This window comes from Oncorhynchus gorbuscha, linkage group LG02 (assembly GCF_021184085.1).
Source record: "Oncorhynchus gorbuscha isolate QuinsamMale2020 ecotype Even-year linkage group LG02, OgorEven_v1.0, whole genome shotgun sequence".
NCBI lineage: Eukaryota > Metazoa > Chordata > Actinopteri > Salmoniformes > Salmonidae > Oncorhynchus > Oncorhynchus gorbuscha.
The window spans coordinates 61,030,456-61,048,059 of record NC_060174.1 but is presented as its reverse complement, the minus strand read 5'-3'; the positions used below and the strand labels follow the sequence as shown (position 1 = coordinate 61,048,059).

At 44.6% G+C, this 17,604-nt stretch overlaps 1 protein-coding gene across 3 annotated transcripts in view; it reads right to left on the bottom strand.

Annotated features, from left to right (window-relative positions):
• LOC124005807 (serine/threonine-protein kinase 26-like) overlaps window positions 1-16,635 on the bottom strand; it is a 28,607-nt gene extending 11,972 nt beyond the window's left edge. For 2 of the 3 annotated variants that reach the window (XM_046315375.1, XM_046315392.1), the window contains exon 1: window positions 16,172-16,635. In XM_046315375.1, the coding sequence (XP_046171331.1) occupies window positions 16,172-16,222 (51 nt within the window). In that variant the 5' untranslated portion in view covers window positions 16,223-16,635. The remainder of the gene's footprint in view (window positions 1-16,171) is intronic. The other variant, XM_046315383.1, reaches the window with a different exon arrangement.
• Between the last annotated feature and the right edge of the window lie 969 nt (window positions 16,636-17,604).

The window sequence follows — 17,604 nt, the reverse complement described above, 5'->3', positions numbered from 1 at the left end:
CCTCCACTTTCCCCATGGATTCGCATAACGTCACCAACGCTACTGGGGTCATTCTCTATGGAAATATGTTTTTCAGAGGACGCAGTAATGACAGAAAAATAATATGTTCCTGGAAAAATAATACGCTACTGAAAATATTATGATAGAGGCTATGCATCCTATAGGATGAATCATGAAGAGAGCTGGGCTACGTTTCATTCAGCAACATATTTAATAAGCGAAGAAACACAAAACTGGCACCTGTTGTCATTCCTCGCACATTTACATTTACATTTACATTTAAGTCATTTAGCAGACGCTCTTATCCAGAAGGAACTTACAAATTGGTGCATTCACCTTATGACATCCAGTGGAACAGTCACTTTACAATAGTGCATCTAAATCTTAAAGGGGGGGGGGGGGAATACTTATCCTATCCTAGGTATTCCTTAAAGAGGTGGGGTTTCAGGTGTCTCCGGAAGGTGGTGATTGACTCCGCTGTCCTGGCGTCGTGAGGGAGTTTGCAGGGTCAGCACATATGCTGACCCTGCAACAAGACATAGAAAACAACAACCTATCTGATTAAAAGAAATGAAGTCCAGACAGGTTTGGCCTATTTTAGGAAATGGACATACGGAAAAAGTGAACTCATACATGCACACCACCCACCTAAGAGGACCCATCAATCAAGCTGCCTGCAGCGCATCTAACTCAGCCATAACCAAATCACATTGGTCCTTTCCCAAAAACATATTAAAAACCTTGCCTTCAAATCCTCTGTGGAATATCAAAATTAATGTTAAATCAATGTAGCCCATCATATAAATTGACGAGGATCAGTGGTGGAAAAAGTACCCAATTGTCATACTTCAGTAAAAGTATACAGTACATTCGGAAAGTATTTAGACCCCTTGACTTTTTCCACATTTTGTTATGGTGCAGCCTTACCCTAAAATTGATTCAATCGTGTTGTCCCTCAATCCACACACACACACACACACACACACACACACACACACACACACACACACACACACACACACACACACACACACACACACACACACACACACACACACACACACATTGTAATAAATTTGCATAAAAAATATCACATTTATATAAGTATTCAGTACTGTTACTCAGTACTTTGTTGAAGCACCTTTGGCAGCAATTACAGCCTCAAGTCCTCTTGGGTATGACGCTACAAGCTTGATACACCTGTATTTGGGGAGTTTCTACCTTTCTTCTCTGCAGATCCTCTCATTCTCTGTCAGGTTGGATGGGGAGCATCGCTGCACAGCTATTTTCAGGTCTCTCCAGAGATGTTCAATCGGGTTCAAGTCCGAGCTCTGGCTGGGCCACTCAAGAACATTCAGAGACTTGTCCCGAAGCCACTCCTGCGTTGTCTTGGCTGTGTGATAAGGGTCATTGTCCTGTTGGAAGGTGAACCATCGCCCTAGTCTGAGGTCTTGAGCGCTCTGGAGCAGGTTTTCATCAACGATCTCTCTGTACTTTGCTCCGTTAATCTTTCCCTCGATTCTAACTAATCTCCCAGTCCCTGCCGCTGAAAAACATCCAGACAGCATGATGCTGCCCCCACCATGCTTCACTGTAGGGATGGTGCCAGGTTTCCTCCAGACGTGACACTCGGTATTCAGGCCAAAGAGTTCAATCTTGGTCTCATCAGACCAGATAATCTTGTTTCTCATTGTCTGAGAGTCCTTTAGGTGCCTTTTGGCTAACTCCAAGCAGGCTGTCATGTGCCTTTTACTGAGGAGTAATTTCTGTCTGGCCACTCTACCATAAAGGCCTGATTGGTGGAGTGGTGCAGAGATGGTGGTCCTTCTGGGAGAACCTTCCAGAAGGACCACCATCTCCCCAGAGGAACTGGGCAGTGGGCATCACCGCAATCGAGCTGGCAGAGCTTCAGCCTCCAATGTTTGACCTGCACCCACTGAGGTGAGGGCACAGTTGCTGGGATGTCACCTCTCATTATTATAATTATACAGATTCTGTAATAACAATGTTTTCAGTTAAATCTAGTTCTTGTATCCAGTCATTAACAGATCAGATTTGGATAATGATCACTGCAACATGTTGCACATTAAGTTATTGTTATAAGATTGATTCCCCCCCAGGGCCTTGATGGTGATGTCAAAGGGCAGCTTCCAGCCTCCCAAACTGAAGGACAAGTCCAAATGGTAGAAGTTAGTTTACGATTAAAAAGTCATATGAGCAACATAACTAATAATGAATACAAGTATGAGAGGCTAAAAATGATAACACATTAAAGCATTAAACCTCTGTCTGCAAAAGTTAAACCCAAACTGCTTCTCCAGTAGTTTAGCTGGCTCATCCTTTGTTCAAAAATGTCCTTTTAGCCTGTATCCAGATTACAAGCTCTCTTTGTCAGTTAATTGAAAATGAAACCTTGTTCAAAGTATCGCCTTTTATTTTTAAAAACGAGCCATACAAAGCTGGTTAAAATTTAAATATAATCCTCCTGTAAGCCAGAACAAATATTACAACAAATATTATAGTTAAACTCAAATATACTGATTGATATAAAAATTAAAAACGAATTGCTGAGGGGTACGATTTAAAAGCTCAAGATCTGTAATAGTTAGGACCGAAAACACCATATCATGTATACAGGATATGTCTGAGTACCATTTAATGTGTATCAAAATGTATTTCTGACATGTGTATAAGGGTACCATGTGTCAAATGTAGGAATAATGTATAAGTAACAAAATACTAAAACAAAGCACATGTTGTCCTCTGAAGGGAAGGGACAATAAAATGATAATACATAATACATACATACATACATACATACATACATACATACATACATACATACATACATACATAATACATACACAATAAAAAGGATAATATAAATGTCAGTGTCTAGGAGCCAATTAGCCCCTGTGGTAATAACCAGTGGTCTCTCTCCTGTTTTAGGTCCGTTGACTTCCACAGCTTTGTGAAAGTATCCCTCACCAAGAACCCTCGCAAAAGGCCCACTGCAGAGAAGTTGTTACAGGTACTACCTCAGAGTTCCATCCTTTTGATGAGAACAAGAAGATGGCATCAAATTTAATGAAAACCTGTTGAATTTACAGTGCTTTCAGGAAAGTATTCAGACTCCTAGACTTTGTCCACATTTTTGTTAGGTTACAGCCTTAATCTAAAATTGATTTAAAATGGTTCCCCCCCCATCAATCTACACAGAATACCCCAAGATGACGATGCAAAAACAGTTGTTTAAAAAACAAAAACATTTTTGCTCATTTAGGGAGAAAAAAACACACTGAAATGTCACATTTACGTAAGTTTTCAGACCTTTTAGTCAGTACTTTGTTGACTCTTTGACAACGATTACAGCCTCAAGTCTTTTTAGGTATGACGATACAAGCTTGGCACACCTGTATTTGGGGAGTTTCTTCCATTCTTCTCTGCAGATCCTCTCAATCTCTGTCAGGTTGGATGGGGAGTGTCGCTGCACAGCTATTTTCAGGTCTCTCCAGAGATGTTAGATCGTGTTCAAGTCCGGCTCTGGCTGGGCCACTCAAGGGCATTCAGAGACTTGTCCTGAAGCCACTTCTGCATTGTCTTGGCTGTGTGCTTAGGGTCGTTGTCCTGTTCGAAGGTGAACCATCACGCCAGTCTGAGGTCCTGAGCGCTCTGGAGTAGGTTTTCATCAAGGATCTCTGTACTTTACTCCGTTCATCTTTGCCTCGATCCTGACTAGTCTCCCAGTCCCTGCCGCTGAAAAATATCCCCTCATCATGATGCTGCCACCACCATGCTTGGCATTCAGGCCAAAGAGTTCAATCTTGGTTTCATCAGAACAGAGAATCTTGAGTCTTTAGGTTGCCTTTTGGCAAACTCCAAGTGGGCTGTCATGTGCCTTTTGACTGAGGAGTAGCTTCTGTCTGGTCACTACCATAAAGGCCTGATTGGTGGAGTGCTGCAGAGATGGTTGTCCTTATGTAAGGTTCTTCCATCTCTGCAGAGGAGCTCTGTCAGAGTGACCATCGGATTATTGGCCACCTCCCTGACCAAGGCCCTTCTCCCCCGATTGCTCAGTTTTGCCATGCAGCCAGCTCTAGGAAGAAATTTGGTTCCAAACTTCTCCCATTTAAGAATGATGGAGGCCACTGTGTTGTTGGGGACCTTCAAATGCTGCAGAAATGTTTTGGTTCCCTTCCCAAATCTGTTCCGACACAATCCTGTCTCGGAGCTCTACGGATAAGTCCTTCGACCTCATGGCTTGGTTTTTACATTGTCAACTGTGGGACCTTATATAAACAGGAGTGTGCCTTTCTAAATCATGTCCAATCAATTACATTTACCACAGGTGGACTCCACAGGTGGACAAGGATGATCAATGGAAACAGGATGCACCTGAGCTCAATTTCAAGTCTCATAGCAAAGTATTCATACTTATATATACACACACATTTACAAACATTTCTAAAAGCCTGTTTTCGCTTTGTCATTATGGGGTATTGTGTGTAGATTGAGTGCATGTAAAAAATAAATAAAAAGTTATATTTTTAATAAGGCTGTAACATAACAAAATGTGGGAAAAGTCATGGGGTTTGAATACTTTCCCAACGCACTGTAGATACCTTAATAGAAAGTTACTAAACTAAAAGTATTTGGTACTAAATACACTTCGGTATCCGTAGAATGTATGCACACATGACTGTAAGTCGCTTTGGATAAAAGCGTCTGCTAAATGGCATATATTATTATTATTATTATTAAAAGTTAAAGTACAAATCATTTCAAATTCCTTATATTAAGCAAAGCAGACGGCACCATTTTCTTATTCTGGAAGCTGTGCCATTTCCCCCACGTGGGCCAGCCCCCTAGCAATTCAAGTACAGGCACACTCAGACAATTTACATTTACATTACATTACATTTAAGTCATTTAGCAGACGCTCTTATCCAGAGCGACTTACAAATTGGTGCATTCACCTTATGACATCCAGTGGAACAGCCACTTTACAATAGTGCATCTAAATATTTTAAAGGGGGGAGGGGGGGTGAGAAGGATTACTTTATCCTATCCTAAGTATTCCTTAAAGAGGTGGGGTTTCAGGTGTCTCCGGAAGGTGGTGATTGACTCCGCTGTCCTGGCGTCGTGAGGGAGTTTGTTCCACCATTGGGGAGCCAGAGCAGCGAACAGTTTTGACTGGGCTGAGCGGGAACTGTACTTCCTCAGTGGTAGGGAGACGAGCAGGCCAGAGGTGGATGAACGCAGTGCCCTTATTTGGGTGTAGGGCCTGATCAGAGCCTGGAGGTACTGAGGTGCCGTTCCCCTCACAGCTCCGTAGGCAAGCACCATGGTCTTGTAGCGGATGCGAGCTTCAACTGGAAGCCAGTGGAGAGAGCGGAGGAGCGGGGTGACGTGAGAGAACTTGGGAAGGTTGAACACTAGACGGGCTGCGGCGTTCTGGATGAGTTGTAGGGGTTTAATGGCACAGGCAGGGAGCCCAGCCAACAGCGAGTTGCAGTAATCCAGACGGGAGATGACAAGTGCCTGGATTAGGACCTGCGCCGCTTCCTGTGTGAGGCAGGGTCGTACTCTGCGGATGTTGTAGAGCATGAACCTACAGGAACGTGCCACCGTCTTGATGTTAGTTGAGAACGACAGGGTGTTGTCCAGGATCACACCAAGGTTCTTAGCGCTCTGGGAGGAGGACACAATGGAGTTGTCAACCGTGATGGCGAGATCATGGAACGGGCAGTCCTTCCCCGGGAGGAAGAGCAGCTCCGTCTTGCCGAAGTTCAGCTTGAGGTGGTGATCCGTCATCCACACTGATATGTCTGCCAGACATGCAGAGATGCGATTCGCCACCTGGTCATCAGAAGGGGGAAAGGAGAAGATTAATTGTGTGTCGTCTGCATAGCAATGATAGGAGAGACCATGTGAGGTTATGACAGAGCCAAGTGACTTGGTGTATAGCGAGAATAGGAGAGGGCCTAGAACAGAGCCCTGGGGGACACCAGTGGTGAGAGTGCGTGGTGAGGAGACAGATTCTCGCCACGCCACCTGGTAGGAGCGACCTGTCAGGTAGGACGCAATCCAAGCGTGGGCCGCGCCAGAGATGCCCAACTCGGAGAGGGTGGAGAGGAGGATCTGATGGTTCACAGTATCGAAGGCAGCCGATAGGTCTAGAAGGATGAGAGCAGAGGAGAGAGAGTTAGCTTTAGCGGTGCGGAGCGCCTCCGTGATACAGAGAAGAGCAGTCTCAGTTGAATGACTAGTCTTGAAACCTGACTGATTTGGATCAAGCAGGTCATTCTGAGAGAGATAGCAGGAGAGCTGACCAAGGACGGCACGTTCAAGAGTTTTGGAGAGAAAAGAAAGAAGGGATACTGGTCTGTAGTTGTTAACATCGGAGGGATCGAGTGTAGGTTTTTTCAGAAGGGGTGCAACTCTCGCTCTCTTGAAGACGGAAGGGACGTAGCCAGCGGTCAGGGATAAGTTGATGAGCGAGGTGAGGTAAGGGAGAAGGTCTCCGGAAATGGTCTGGAGAAGAGAGGAGGGGATAGGGTCGAGCGGGCAGGTTGTTGGGCGGCCGGCCGTCACAAGACGCGAGATTTCATCTGGAGAGAGAGGGGAGAAAGAGGTCAGAGCACAGGGTAGGGCAGTGTGAGCAGAACCAGCAGTGTCGTTTGACTTAGCAAACGAGGATCGGATGTCGTCGACCTTCTTTTCAAAATGGTTGACGAAGTCATCTGCAGAGAGGGAGGAGGAGGGGGAGGGGAGGAGGATTCAGGAGGGAGGAGAAGGTGGCAAAGAGCTTCCTAGGGTTAGAGGCAGATGCTTGAAATTTAGAGTGGTAGAAAGTGGTTTTAGCAGCAGAGACAGAGGAGGAAAATGTAGAGAGGAGGGAGCGAAAGGATGCCAGGTCCGCAGGGAGGCGAGTTTTCCTCCATTTCCGCTCGGCTGCCCGGAGCCCTGTTCTGTGAGCTCGCAATGAGTCGTCAAGCCATGGAGCGGGAGGGAGGACCGAGCCGGCCTGGAAGATAGGGGACATAGAGAGTCAAAGGATGCAGAAAGGGAGGAGAGGAGCGTTGAGGAGGCAGAATCAGGAGATAGGTTGGAGAAGGTTTGAGCAGAGGGAAGAGATGATAGGATGGAAGAGGAGAGAGTAGCGGGGGAGAGAGAGCGAAGGTTGGGACGGCGCGATACCATCCGAGTAGGGGCAGTGTGGGAAGTGTTGGATGAGAGCGAGAGGGAAAAGGATACAAGGTAGTGGTCGGAGACTTGGAGGGGAGTTGCAATGAGGTTAGTGGAAGAACAGCATCTAGTAAAGATGAGGTCGAGCGTATTGCCTGCCTTGTGAGTAGGGGGGAAGGTGAGAGGGTGAGGTCAAAAGAGGAGAGGAGTGGAAAGAAGGAGGCAGAGAGGAATGAGTCAAAGGTAGACGTGGGGAGGTTAAAGTCGCCCAGAACTGTGAGAGGTGAGCCGTCCTCAGGAAAGGAGCTTATCAATGCATCAAGCTCATTGATGAACTCTCCGAGGGGACCTGGAGGGCGATAAATGATAAGGATGTTAAGCTTGAAAGGGCTGGTAACTGTGACAGCATGAAATTCAAAGGAGGCGATAGACAGATGGGTAAGGGGAGAAAGAGAGAATGACCACTTGGGAGAGATAAGGATCCCGATGCCACCACCCCGCTGACCAGAAGCTCTCGGGGTGTGCGAGAACACGTGGGCGGACGAAGAGAGAGCAGTAGGAGTAGCAGTGTTATCTGTGGTGATCCATGTTTCTGTCAGTGCCAAGAAGTCGAGGGACTGGAGGGAGGCATAGGCTGAGATGAACTCTGCCTTGTTGGCCGCAGATCGGCAGTTCCAGAGGCTACCGGAGACCTGGAACTCCACGTGGGTCGTGCGCGCTGGGACCACCAGATTAGGGTGGCAGCGGCCACGCGGTGTGGAGCGTTTGTATGGTATGTGCAGAGAGGAGAGAACAGGGATAGACAGACACATAGTTGACAGGCTACAGAAGAGGCTACGCTAATGCAAGGAGATTGGAATGACAAGTGGACTACACGTCTCGAATGTTCAGAAAGTTAAGCTTACGTAGCAAGAATCTTATTGACTAAAATGATTAAAATGATACAATACTGCTGAAGTAGGCTAGCTGGCAGTGGCTGCGTTGTTGACTTTGTAGGCTAGCTGGCAGTGGCTGCGTTGTTGACACTACACTAATCAAGTCGTTCCGTTGAGTGTAATAGTTTATACAGTGCTGCTATTCGGGGGCTAGCTGGCTAGCTAGCAGTGTTGATTACGTTACGTTGCGTTAAAAGAACGACAATAGCTGGCTAGCTAACCTAGAAAATCGCTCTAGACTACACAATTATCTTTGATACACAGACGGCTATGTAGCTAGCTATGTAGCTAGCTACGATCAAACAAATCAAACCGTTGTGCTGTAAAGAAATGAAATGAAAAATGTGATACTACCTGTGGAGCGAAGCGGAATGCGACCGGGTTGTTGAGTGCGGAAGTTCTATTCAGTAGACGTTGGCTAGCTGTTGGCTAGCTAGCAGAGTCTCCTACGTTAAGGACGACAAATAGCTGGCTAGCTAACCTCGGTAAATTAAGATAATCACTCTAAGACTACACGCTCTAAACTACACAATTATCTTGGATACGTAGACAGCAAAGACAACTATGTAGCTAGCTAACACTACACTAATCAAGTCGTTCAGTTGAGTGTAATAGTTTCTACAGTGCTGCTATTCGGTAGATGGTGGACGTTTGCTAGCTGGCTAGCTGCTGGGCAGATAGCAGTGTAGACTATGTTAGGACGACGAAATACGAAGTTGCAATAGAAGTGCTGACTGTTTCACTTTGTTGTCCTCTTTCTTTTCCTTTTTCTTCTGTCCTTCTTTTGTCCTTATTTAGTCTTCCTTTCTTCTGTTAACTAGAATAACAACTTTTTGTTGTTATTCTTTGTAAGCTAGCTAGCTTCTTACAGGAGAGTCCCTAGCAACTGCTTAGCAACAAGTAAACAATTCTGCTAGCAATTCAACTAGCTAAGATAACTGTACAATTTTATGAAAAATAGTTAATTTTACAAATGATGCATTTGATGCATCCCGTTAAGGGGTCTGAGACGCCGAAGCTTCCCACGCTTAGCTCTGACAAATTGAAAACCCTAGTCATTGGCGACTCCATTACCCGCAGTATTGGACTTAAAAACGAATCATCCAGTGATCATACACTGTTTACCAGGGGGGCAGGGATACCAACGTTAAGTCTAATCTGAAGATGGTGCTGGCTAAAGCTAAAACTGGCGAGTAGAGAGAGTATAGAGATATTGTTATCCACGTCGGCACCAACGATGTTAGGACGAAACAGTCAGAGGTTACCAAGCGCAACATAGCTTCATCAGCTAGAAAGATGTTTTGGCATCGAGTAATTGTCTCTGGCCCCCTCCCAGTTAGGGGGAGTGATGAGCTCTACAGCAGTCTCACAACTCAATCGCTGGTTGAAAACTGTTTTCTGCCCCTCCCAAAATATAGAATTTGTAGATAATTGGTCCTCTTTCCGGGACTCACCCACAAACAGGACCAAGCCTGATCTGCTGAGGAGTGACGGACTCCATCCTAGCTGGAGGGGTGCTCTTATGGAGTCTGCCACTAGCACAGTCAGTGTAGTCAGCTCAGCTATCCCCATTGAGACAGTGTCTGTGCCTCGACCTGGGTTGGGCAAAACTAAACATGGCGGTGTTCGCCTTAGCAATCTCACTAGGATAAAGACCTCCTCCATTCTTGTCATTATTGAAAGAGATCATGATACCTCACATCTCAAAATAGGGCTACTTAATGTTAGATCCCTTACTTCAAAAGCAATTATAGTCAATGAACTAATCACTGATCATAATCTTGATGTGATTGGCCTGACTGAAACATGGCTTAAGCCTGATGAATTTACTGTGTTAAATGAGGCCTCACCACCTGGTTACACTAGTGACCATACCCCTGTGCATCCCACAAAGGCGGAGGTGCTGCTAACATTTATGATAGCAAATTTCAATTTACAAAAAAAAGAGATGTTTTAGTCTTTTGAGCTTCTAGTCATGAAATATATGCAGCCTACTCAATCACTTTTTATAACTACTGTTTACAGGCCTCCTGGGCCATATACAGCGTTCCTCATTGAGTTCCCTGAATTTCTATCGGACCTTGTAGTCATAGCAGATAATATTCACATTTTTGGTGACTTTAATATTCACATGGAAAAGTTCACAGACCCACTCCAAAAGGCTTTCGGAGCCACCATCGACTCAGTGGGTTTTGTCCAACATGTCTCTGGACCTACTCACTGTCACACTCTGGACCTAGATTTGTCCCATGGAATAAATGTTGTGGATCTTAATGTTTTTCCTCATAATCCACGACTATCGGACCACCATTTTATTACGCTTGCAATTGCAACAAGTAATCTGCTCAGATCCCAACCAAGGAGCATCAAAAGTCGTGCTATAAATTCACAGACAACACAAAGATTCCTTGATGCCCTTCCAGATTCTCTCTGGCTCTACCCAAGGTCGTCAAGAGGACAAAAATCAGTTAACCACCTAACTGAGGAACTCTATTTAACCTTGCACAATACCCTAGATGCAGTTGCACCCCTAAAAACTAAAAACATTTATCATAAGAAACTAGCTCCCTGGTATACAGAAAATACCCGAGCTCTGAAGCAAGCTTCCAGAAAATTGGAACAGAAACGGCGCCACACCAAACTGGGAGTCTTCCGACTAGCTTGGAAAGACAGTACCGTGCAGTATCGAAGAGCCCTTACTGCTGCTCGATCATCCTATTTTTCCAACTTAATTGAGGAGAATAACAACAATCTGAAATGTATTTTTGATACTGTCGCAAAGCTAACTAAAAAGCAACATCCCCCAAGTGAGGATGGCTTTCACTTCAGCAGTAATACATTCATGAACTTCTTTGAGGAAAAGATCATGAATATTAGAAAGCAAATTACGGACTCCTCTTTAAATCTGCGTTTTCCTTCAAAGCTCAGTTGTCCTGAGTCTGCACAACTCTGCCAGGACCTAGGATCAAGAGAGACACAAGTGTTTTAGTACTATATCTCTTGACACAATAATGAAAATAATCATGGCCTCTAAACCTTCAAGCTGCACACTGGACCCTATTCCAACTAAACTATGTTGAACATAAAACAGCTCTCTATCGACTGGATGTGTACCAAACTCACTAAAAGTGGCAGTAACAAAGCCTCTCTTGAAAAAGCCAAACCTTGACCCAGAATTATTATTTTTTTAAACTATCGGCCTATATCGAATCTTCCATTCCTCTCAAAAATGTTAGAAAAGGCTGTTGCGCAGCAACTCACTGCCATCCTGAAGATAAAAATGTTTTTGAAATGCTTCAGTCTGGTTTTAGACCCCATCATAGCACTGAGACTACATTTGTGAAGGTTCTAAATTACCTTCTAATGGCATCAGACCGAGGCTCTAGATCTGTCCTCGTGCTCCTAAACCTTAGTGCTGCTTTTGATACCATCGATCACCACATTCTTTTGGAGAGATTGGAAACCCAAATTGGTCTACACGGACAAGTTCTGGCTTGGTTTAGATCTTATCTATCAGAAAGATATCAGTTTGTCCTCTGACAAATCAACTAGAAATGTTGGTGTTCCTCAAGGTTCCGTTTTAGGACCACTATTGTTTTCACTATATATTTTACCTCTTAGGGATGTCATTCGAAAACATAATCACTTTCACTGCTATGCGGATGACACACAGCTGTACATTTCAATGAAACCTGGTGAAGCCCCAAAATTGCCCTTGCTAGAAGCCTGTGTTTCAGACATAAGGAAGTGGATGGCTGCAAACATTCTACTTTTAAACTCAAACAAAACAGAGATGCTTGTTCTAGGTCCCAAGAAGCAAAGAGATCTTCTGTTGAATCTGACAATTAATCTTAATGGTTGTACAGTCGTCTCAAATAAAACTGTGAAGGACCTCAGCATTACTCTGGACCCTGATCTCTCTTTTGACGAACATATCAAGACTGTTTCAAGGACAGCTTCTTTCCATCTACGTAACATTGCAAAAATCAGAAACCTTCTGTTCAAAAATGATGCAGAAAAATGTATCCATGCTTTTGTTACTTCTAGGTTAGACTACTGCAATGCTCTACTTTCCAACTATCCGGATAAAGCACTAAATAAACTTCAGTTAGTGCTAAATACGGCTGCTAGAATCCTGACTAGAACCAACAAATTTGATCATATTACTCCAGTGCGAGCCTCCCTACACTGGCTTCCTGTCAAGGCAAGGGCTGATTTCAAGGTTTTACTGCTAACCTACAAAGCATTACATGGGCTTGCTCCTACCCATCTCTCTGATTTGGTCCTGCCGTACAGATCTACACATACGCTACGGTCACAAGACGCAGGCCTCCTAATTGTCCCTAGAATTTCTAAGCAAACAGCTGGAGGCAGAGCTTTCTCCTATAGAGCTCCAGTTTTATGGAATGGTCTACCTACCCATGTGAGAGACGCAAACTCGGTCTCAACCTTTAAATCTTTACTGAAGACTCATCTCTTCAGTGGGTCATATGATTGAGTGTAGTCTGGCCCAGGAGTGTGAAGGTGAACGGAAAGGCTCTGGAGCAACGAACCGCCCTTGCCGTCTCTGCCTGGCCGGTTCCCCTCTTTCCACTGGGATTCTCTGCATCTAATCCTATTACAGGGGTTGAGTCACTGGCTTACTGGTGCTCTTTCATGCCGTCCCTAGGAGGGGTGCGTCACTTGAGTGGGTTGAGTCACTGATGTGATCTTCCTGTCTGGGTTGGCGCCCCCAGCTTGGGTTGTGACGTGGCGGAGATCTTTGTGGGCCATCCATATGAGGTCTAGCATTGTCTTGCATTAGGAGGAACCCAGGGCCAACCGCACCAGCATATGGTCTCACAAGGGGTCTGAGGATCTCATCTCGGTACTTAATGGCAGTCGGGCTACCTCTGGCAATCACATGGAGGGCTGTGCGGCCCCCCCAAAGAAATGCCACCCCACCCCACACCATGACTGACCCACCGCCAATCCGGTCATGCTGGAGGATGTTGCAGGCAGCAGAACGTTCTCCACGGCGTCTCCAGACTCTCACGTCTGTCACATGTGCTCAATGTGAACCTGCTTTCATCTGTGAAGAGCACAGGGTGCCAGTGGCGAATTTGCCAATCTTGGTGATCTCTGGCAAATGCCAAACGTCCTGCAGGGTGTTGGGCTGTAAGCACAATCCCCACCTGTGGACGTCGGGCCCTCATACCACCCTCATGGAGTCTGTTTCTGACCGTTTGAGCAGACACATGCACATTTATGGCCTGCTGGAGGTCATTTTGCAGGGCTCTTGCAGTGCTCCTCCTTGCACAAAGGCGGAGGTAGCGGTCCTGCTGCTGGGTTGTTGCCCTCCTAGGGCCTCCTCCACATCTCCTGATGTACTGGCCTGTCTCCTGGTAGCGCCTCCATGCTCTGGACACTACGCTGACAGACACAGCAAACCTTCTTGCCACAGCTCACATTGATGTGCCATCCTGGATGAGCTGCACTACCTGAACCACTTGTGTGGGTTGTAGACTCAGTCTCATGCTACCACACGAGTGAAAGCACCGCCAGCATTCAAAAGTGACCAAAACATCAGCCAGAAGCATAGGAACTGAGAAGTGGTCTGTGGTCACCACCTGCAAAACCACTCCTTTATTGGGGGTGTCTTGCTAATTGACTATAATTTCAACCTGTTGTCTATTCCATTTGCACAACAGCATGTGAAATGTATTGTCAATCAGTGTTGCTTCCTAAGTGGACAGTTTGATTTCACAGAAGTGTGATTAACTTTGAGTTGCATTGTGTTGTTTAAGTGTTTCCTTTATTTTTTTGAGCAGTGTATATGGAGTACTTCTCCTGTCTTATCCGGTGCCCCGTGTGAATTTAAGTATGCTCTCTAGAATTCTCTCTCTCGGAGGACCTGAGCCCTAGGACCATGCCTCAGGACTACCTGACATGATGACTCCTTGCTGTCCCCAGTCCACCTGGCCGTGCTGCTACTCCAGTTTCAACTGTTCTGCCTGCGGCTATGGAATCCTGACCTGTTCACCGGACGTGCTACCTGTCCCAGACCTATTATTTCACCATGCTGGTCATTTATGAAATTTGAATATCTTGGCCATGTTCTGTTATAATCCCCACCCGGCACAGCCAGAAGAGGACTGGCCACCCCTCATAGCCTGGTTCCTCTCTAGGTTTCTTCCTATGTTTTGGCCTTTCTAGGGAGTTTTTCCTAGCCAACGTGCTTCAACACCTGCATTGCTTGCTGTTCGGGGTTTTAGGCTGGGTTTCTGTACAGCACTTTGAGATATCAGCTGATGTACGAAGGGCTATATAAATTAATTGGATTTGTGTTTAGTGAGTCCACCATATCAGCGGCATTAGGGATGACCACGTGTTCTCTTGATAAGTGTGTGAATTGGACCATTTTCCTGTCCTGCTAAGCATTCAAAATGTAACGAGTAATTTTGGGAGTCAAGGAGATTGCAGGGAATGTAGTGAACTAAAAGTTTGCAAAAATATAAATAGTAAAGCAAAGTAAAGATACCACAAAAAACGACTTCACACCACTGACGAGGATAAAGAGACAATAGACAACTATTAGAAAATAGAAACATGCACGCAACCTGTCCATAGCCTAATGATCAGCCTGTCCATAGCCTAATGATCAGCCTGTCCATAGCCTAATGATCAGCCTGTCCATAGCCTAATGATCAGCCTGTCCATAGCCTAATGATCAGCCTGTCCATAGCCTAATGATCAGCCTGTCCATAGCCTAATGATCAGCCTGTCCATAGCCTAATGATCAGCCTGTCCATAGCCTAATGATCAGCCTGTCCATAGCCTAATGATCAGCCTGTCCATAGCCTAATGATCAGCCTGTCCATAGCCTAATGATCAGCCTGTCCATAGCCTAATGATCAGCCATTGATCAATTTTAGTGAAGCAATGCTGGTGATGAATACACTTTCCCCCAACACACGTTTAAATATTGCACTATAAATTGGCAATGAACTGGAGGGGATGTTTGAATGGCAAGAGTGACATGTAGCCTAGCTCTGGTGTGATATGATCACATTGGCTAAATTGATACCTTGCTGCACTGATGCATTGCAAATATAAAATTAAAATAAAATAAAAAAACAGGCAGAGAAATGAATGAATAATTCACACAATTAACCCAGACCTGCCATTTGCAGTTTTGGCATGTCAGTGGCAGTGTCATCAGTTTCTCTTTCGCATGTTCAATTTTTACATCTAACCATTTGGTTTGTTTGTTTAAATATTTCTCACGTGATCAAATGTGAACGAAGTCTCATCCGTCATTGAACTACAAACACTTAATTGAAGAATCCCTGCTGTCGACCAATCACCGATGAACGGGGAGTTGACTTTGGCTACCAAAACTTCGACAAGCCTCAAGAAAAAAAAGGACCCTACCGAACACAAAAAAAAACGAACACAAACGTCGTCATAATATATGCGCGAACTGTTTTGACTGGGAAGCATAGGTCACGAAGTTTTGCGCTACCGGTGCTGGCACATGCGCAGATCAAATACACCGCTGGAACGCTGTTTCAAGTGTCGAGTTTAGTTACATGTCCTAATAATTCACGGGTTTTAATTGTCTGTATGCTTACTTTGATTTTGACATTACGATAAGCAGAGTTAAGTGTGTACATGACTATTGCCATACGTTACTCGGCCTAGTACTGCCATTATCAGTTTAACATCCAATTATGATTGTACATGTAGCTAAACGTACGTTGACAGACGTGTCCTTCCTTCCCGCGAACTGCCGACATATACCCGAGTGCTCAAAAAGCTGGTTAGCTAATTGATTTGTGTCATGCCCTCAAAACGGTCTAGCAACAATACACCAACTGGATACAAAACTAGCTAAGTTAGCAAAGTAACTTAACTACAGCGGCTAACGTTCGTTAACTACCTAGGTATGAAGTTACACACTAGCAACGCCCTGCAATCTTGCGAACTGACGTTACTCAACTAAATGCAAGAAAGCTATTTAACGTAAAATGGTTATTATTGAAAAAAGTTGGGAGGCCTCCACTTACCTGCATCCCAGGCACTTGCACCGCAACCGGTGACTGGGCCATCTTCCGCATCCAAAGGAATAACAGAAAACCAACCGATTAACGTTTTAGATAACTAGCCTAGCGAACTAACGTTAGGCAACCCAGTATGTGGTTTATTATTCGCTAGTTAACGGTAGCAACCTCTTTTTCTTTGAAAAACGTAGCTAACTGCTAAAGTCGTCGTAGCTAGCTGACATTACACACCCAGCCTTAACGCTAGGCTAGCTACTTCAAAACAACAGACGACTGACTATTCCATGACATCGATCTTGATGTTTTAACATTAATTTATAGTTGTAAAGCAATGTCTTTGATGTTACGACAGGCTATTCATCTGTGGATTTAGCTAGTAAAAAAAATACATCCAAAAGTGCAAGCAGTCGACGACTTGTCAGAACTACGTTGATGTGGCTGGCTGGCTTTATGCCATGTTCACATGCGAGTGGGAACTCGCAAATTTCCAACTTGCTAACTGGTTATCGTTATACACGTGCTGCGTTCAGTCAGTCAGCAGGTCGAACATTTGAGTTCCCTAGATCCGACTAGTAGTTGAACGCAGCAAACGTTATTAGCGCTCAGCAGTTGGATGGAGCCGAAAACTGTACAGAGACATTCGCGTCACTGCTTTCTCTCCAATTGTGTGATTGCGGCCCTCAATTTAGGGCGTTCCTGTATGTGGGAATTACTACGTCTGCTGTGTTCCGGAGTCCTCGTTTAAAATTGATAAAAAGTAAAGGGCTCCTGCAGATGCAGGAATACCCACATACAGGAACGCCCCAAATTGCTGACCGCAATTGCACCCTTCTGCTTTTGCCAATTTGCTCCAAAATCTTGTAATTTCAATTCCGGTTGTTTCTTGATGTGGGCCTTCACCAGGAAACGCCCACTTGTGCCTGCCTTTGGTCAGTAGTGATGGGCATTACGGCTCTTTCCAGTAAACCGGCTCGTTCACCAAAAAGAGCCAGCTTGTTTAGCTCCCAAACGGCTCTTTAAAAAAACATGTTTTGTATTTTTTCAAGTCAAACCGTTTGCGATAGTCAAACTATGATGTGTTAAAACAATTTAATTAAATTATTAAATGAAATCATGCCCTACCTTAACCACAATGTATTTAAAAGTGCATTGGTTTATGAAAAATAATGCTAGTAAACATTTGCATTTAAAGTATCACGTTTTAATATATAAAAACAAAGTGCATATAAATCTAACAAATTAAAACGAATACAATCTGAACATAAAATAATATTGCACTATATCAAAGAAAAATAAATCATGCGCAAAACTGCAGCATCCCACTTACAACATTAAACTGGTCCCTCTTTTCTCTCTCTTCTTTATTTCCATGTTATAACCAGCAGCACACAGCAATGCTGACCATATTTGGCTTTTATGAGAGATTTGCATTCAGACCC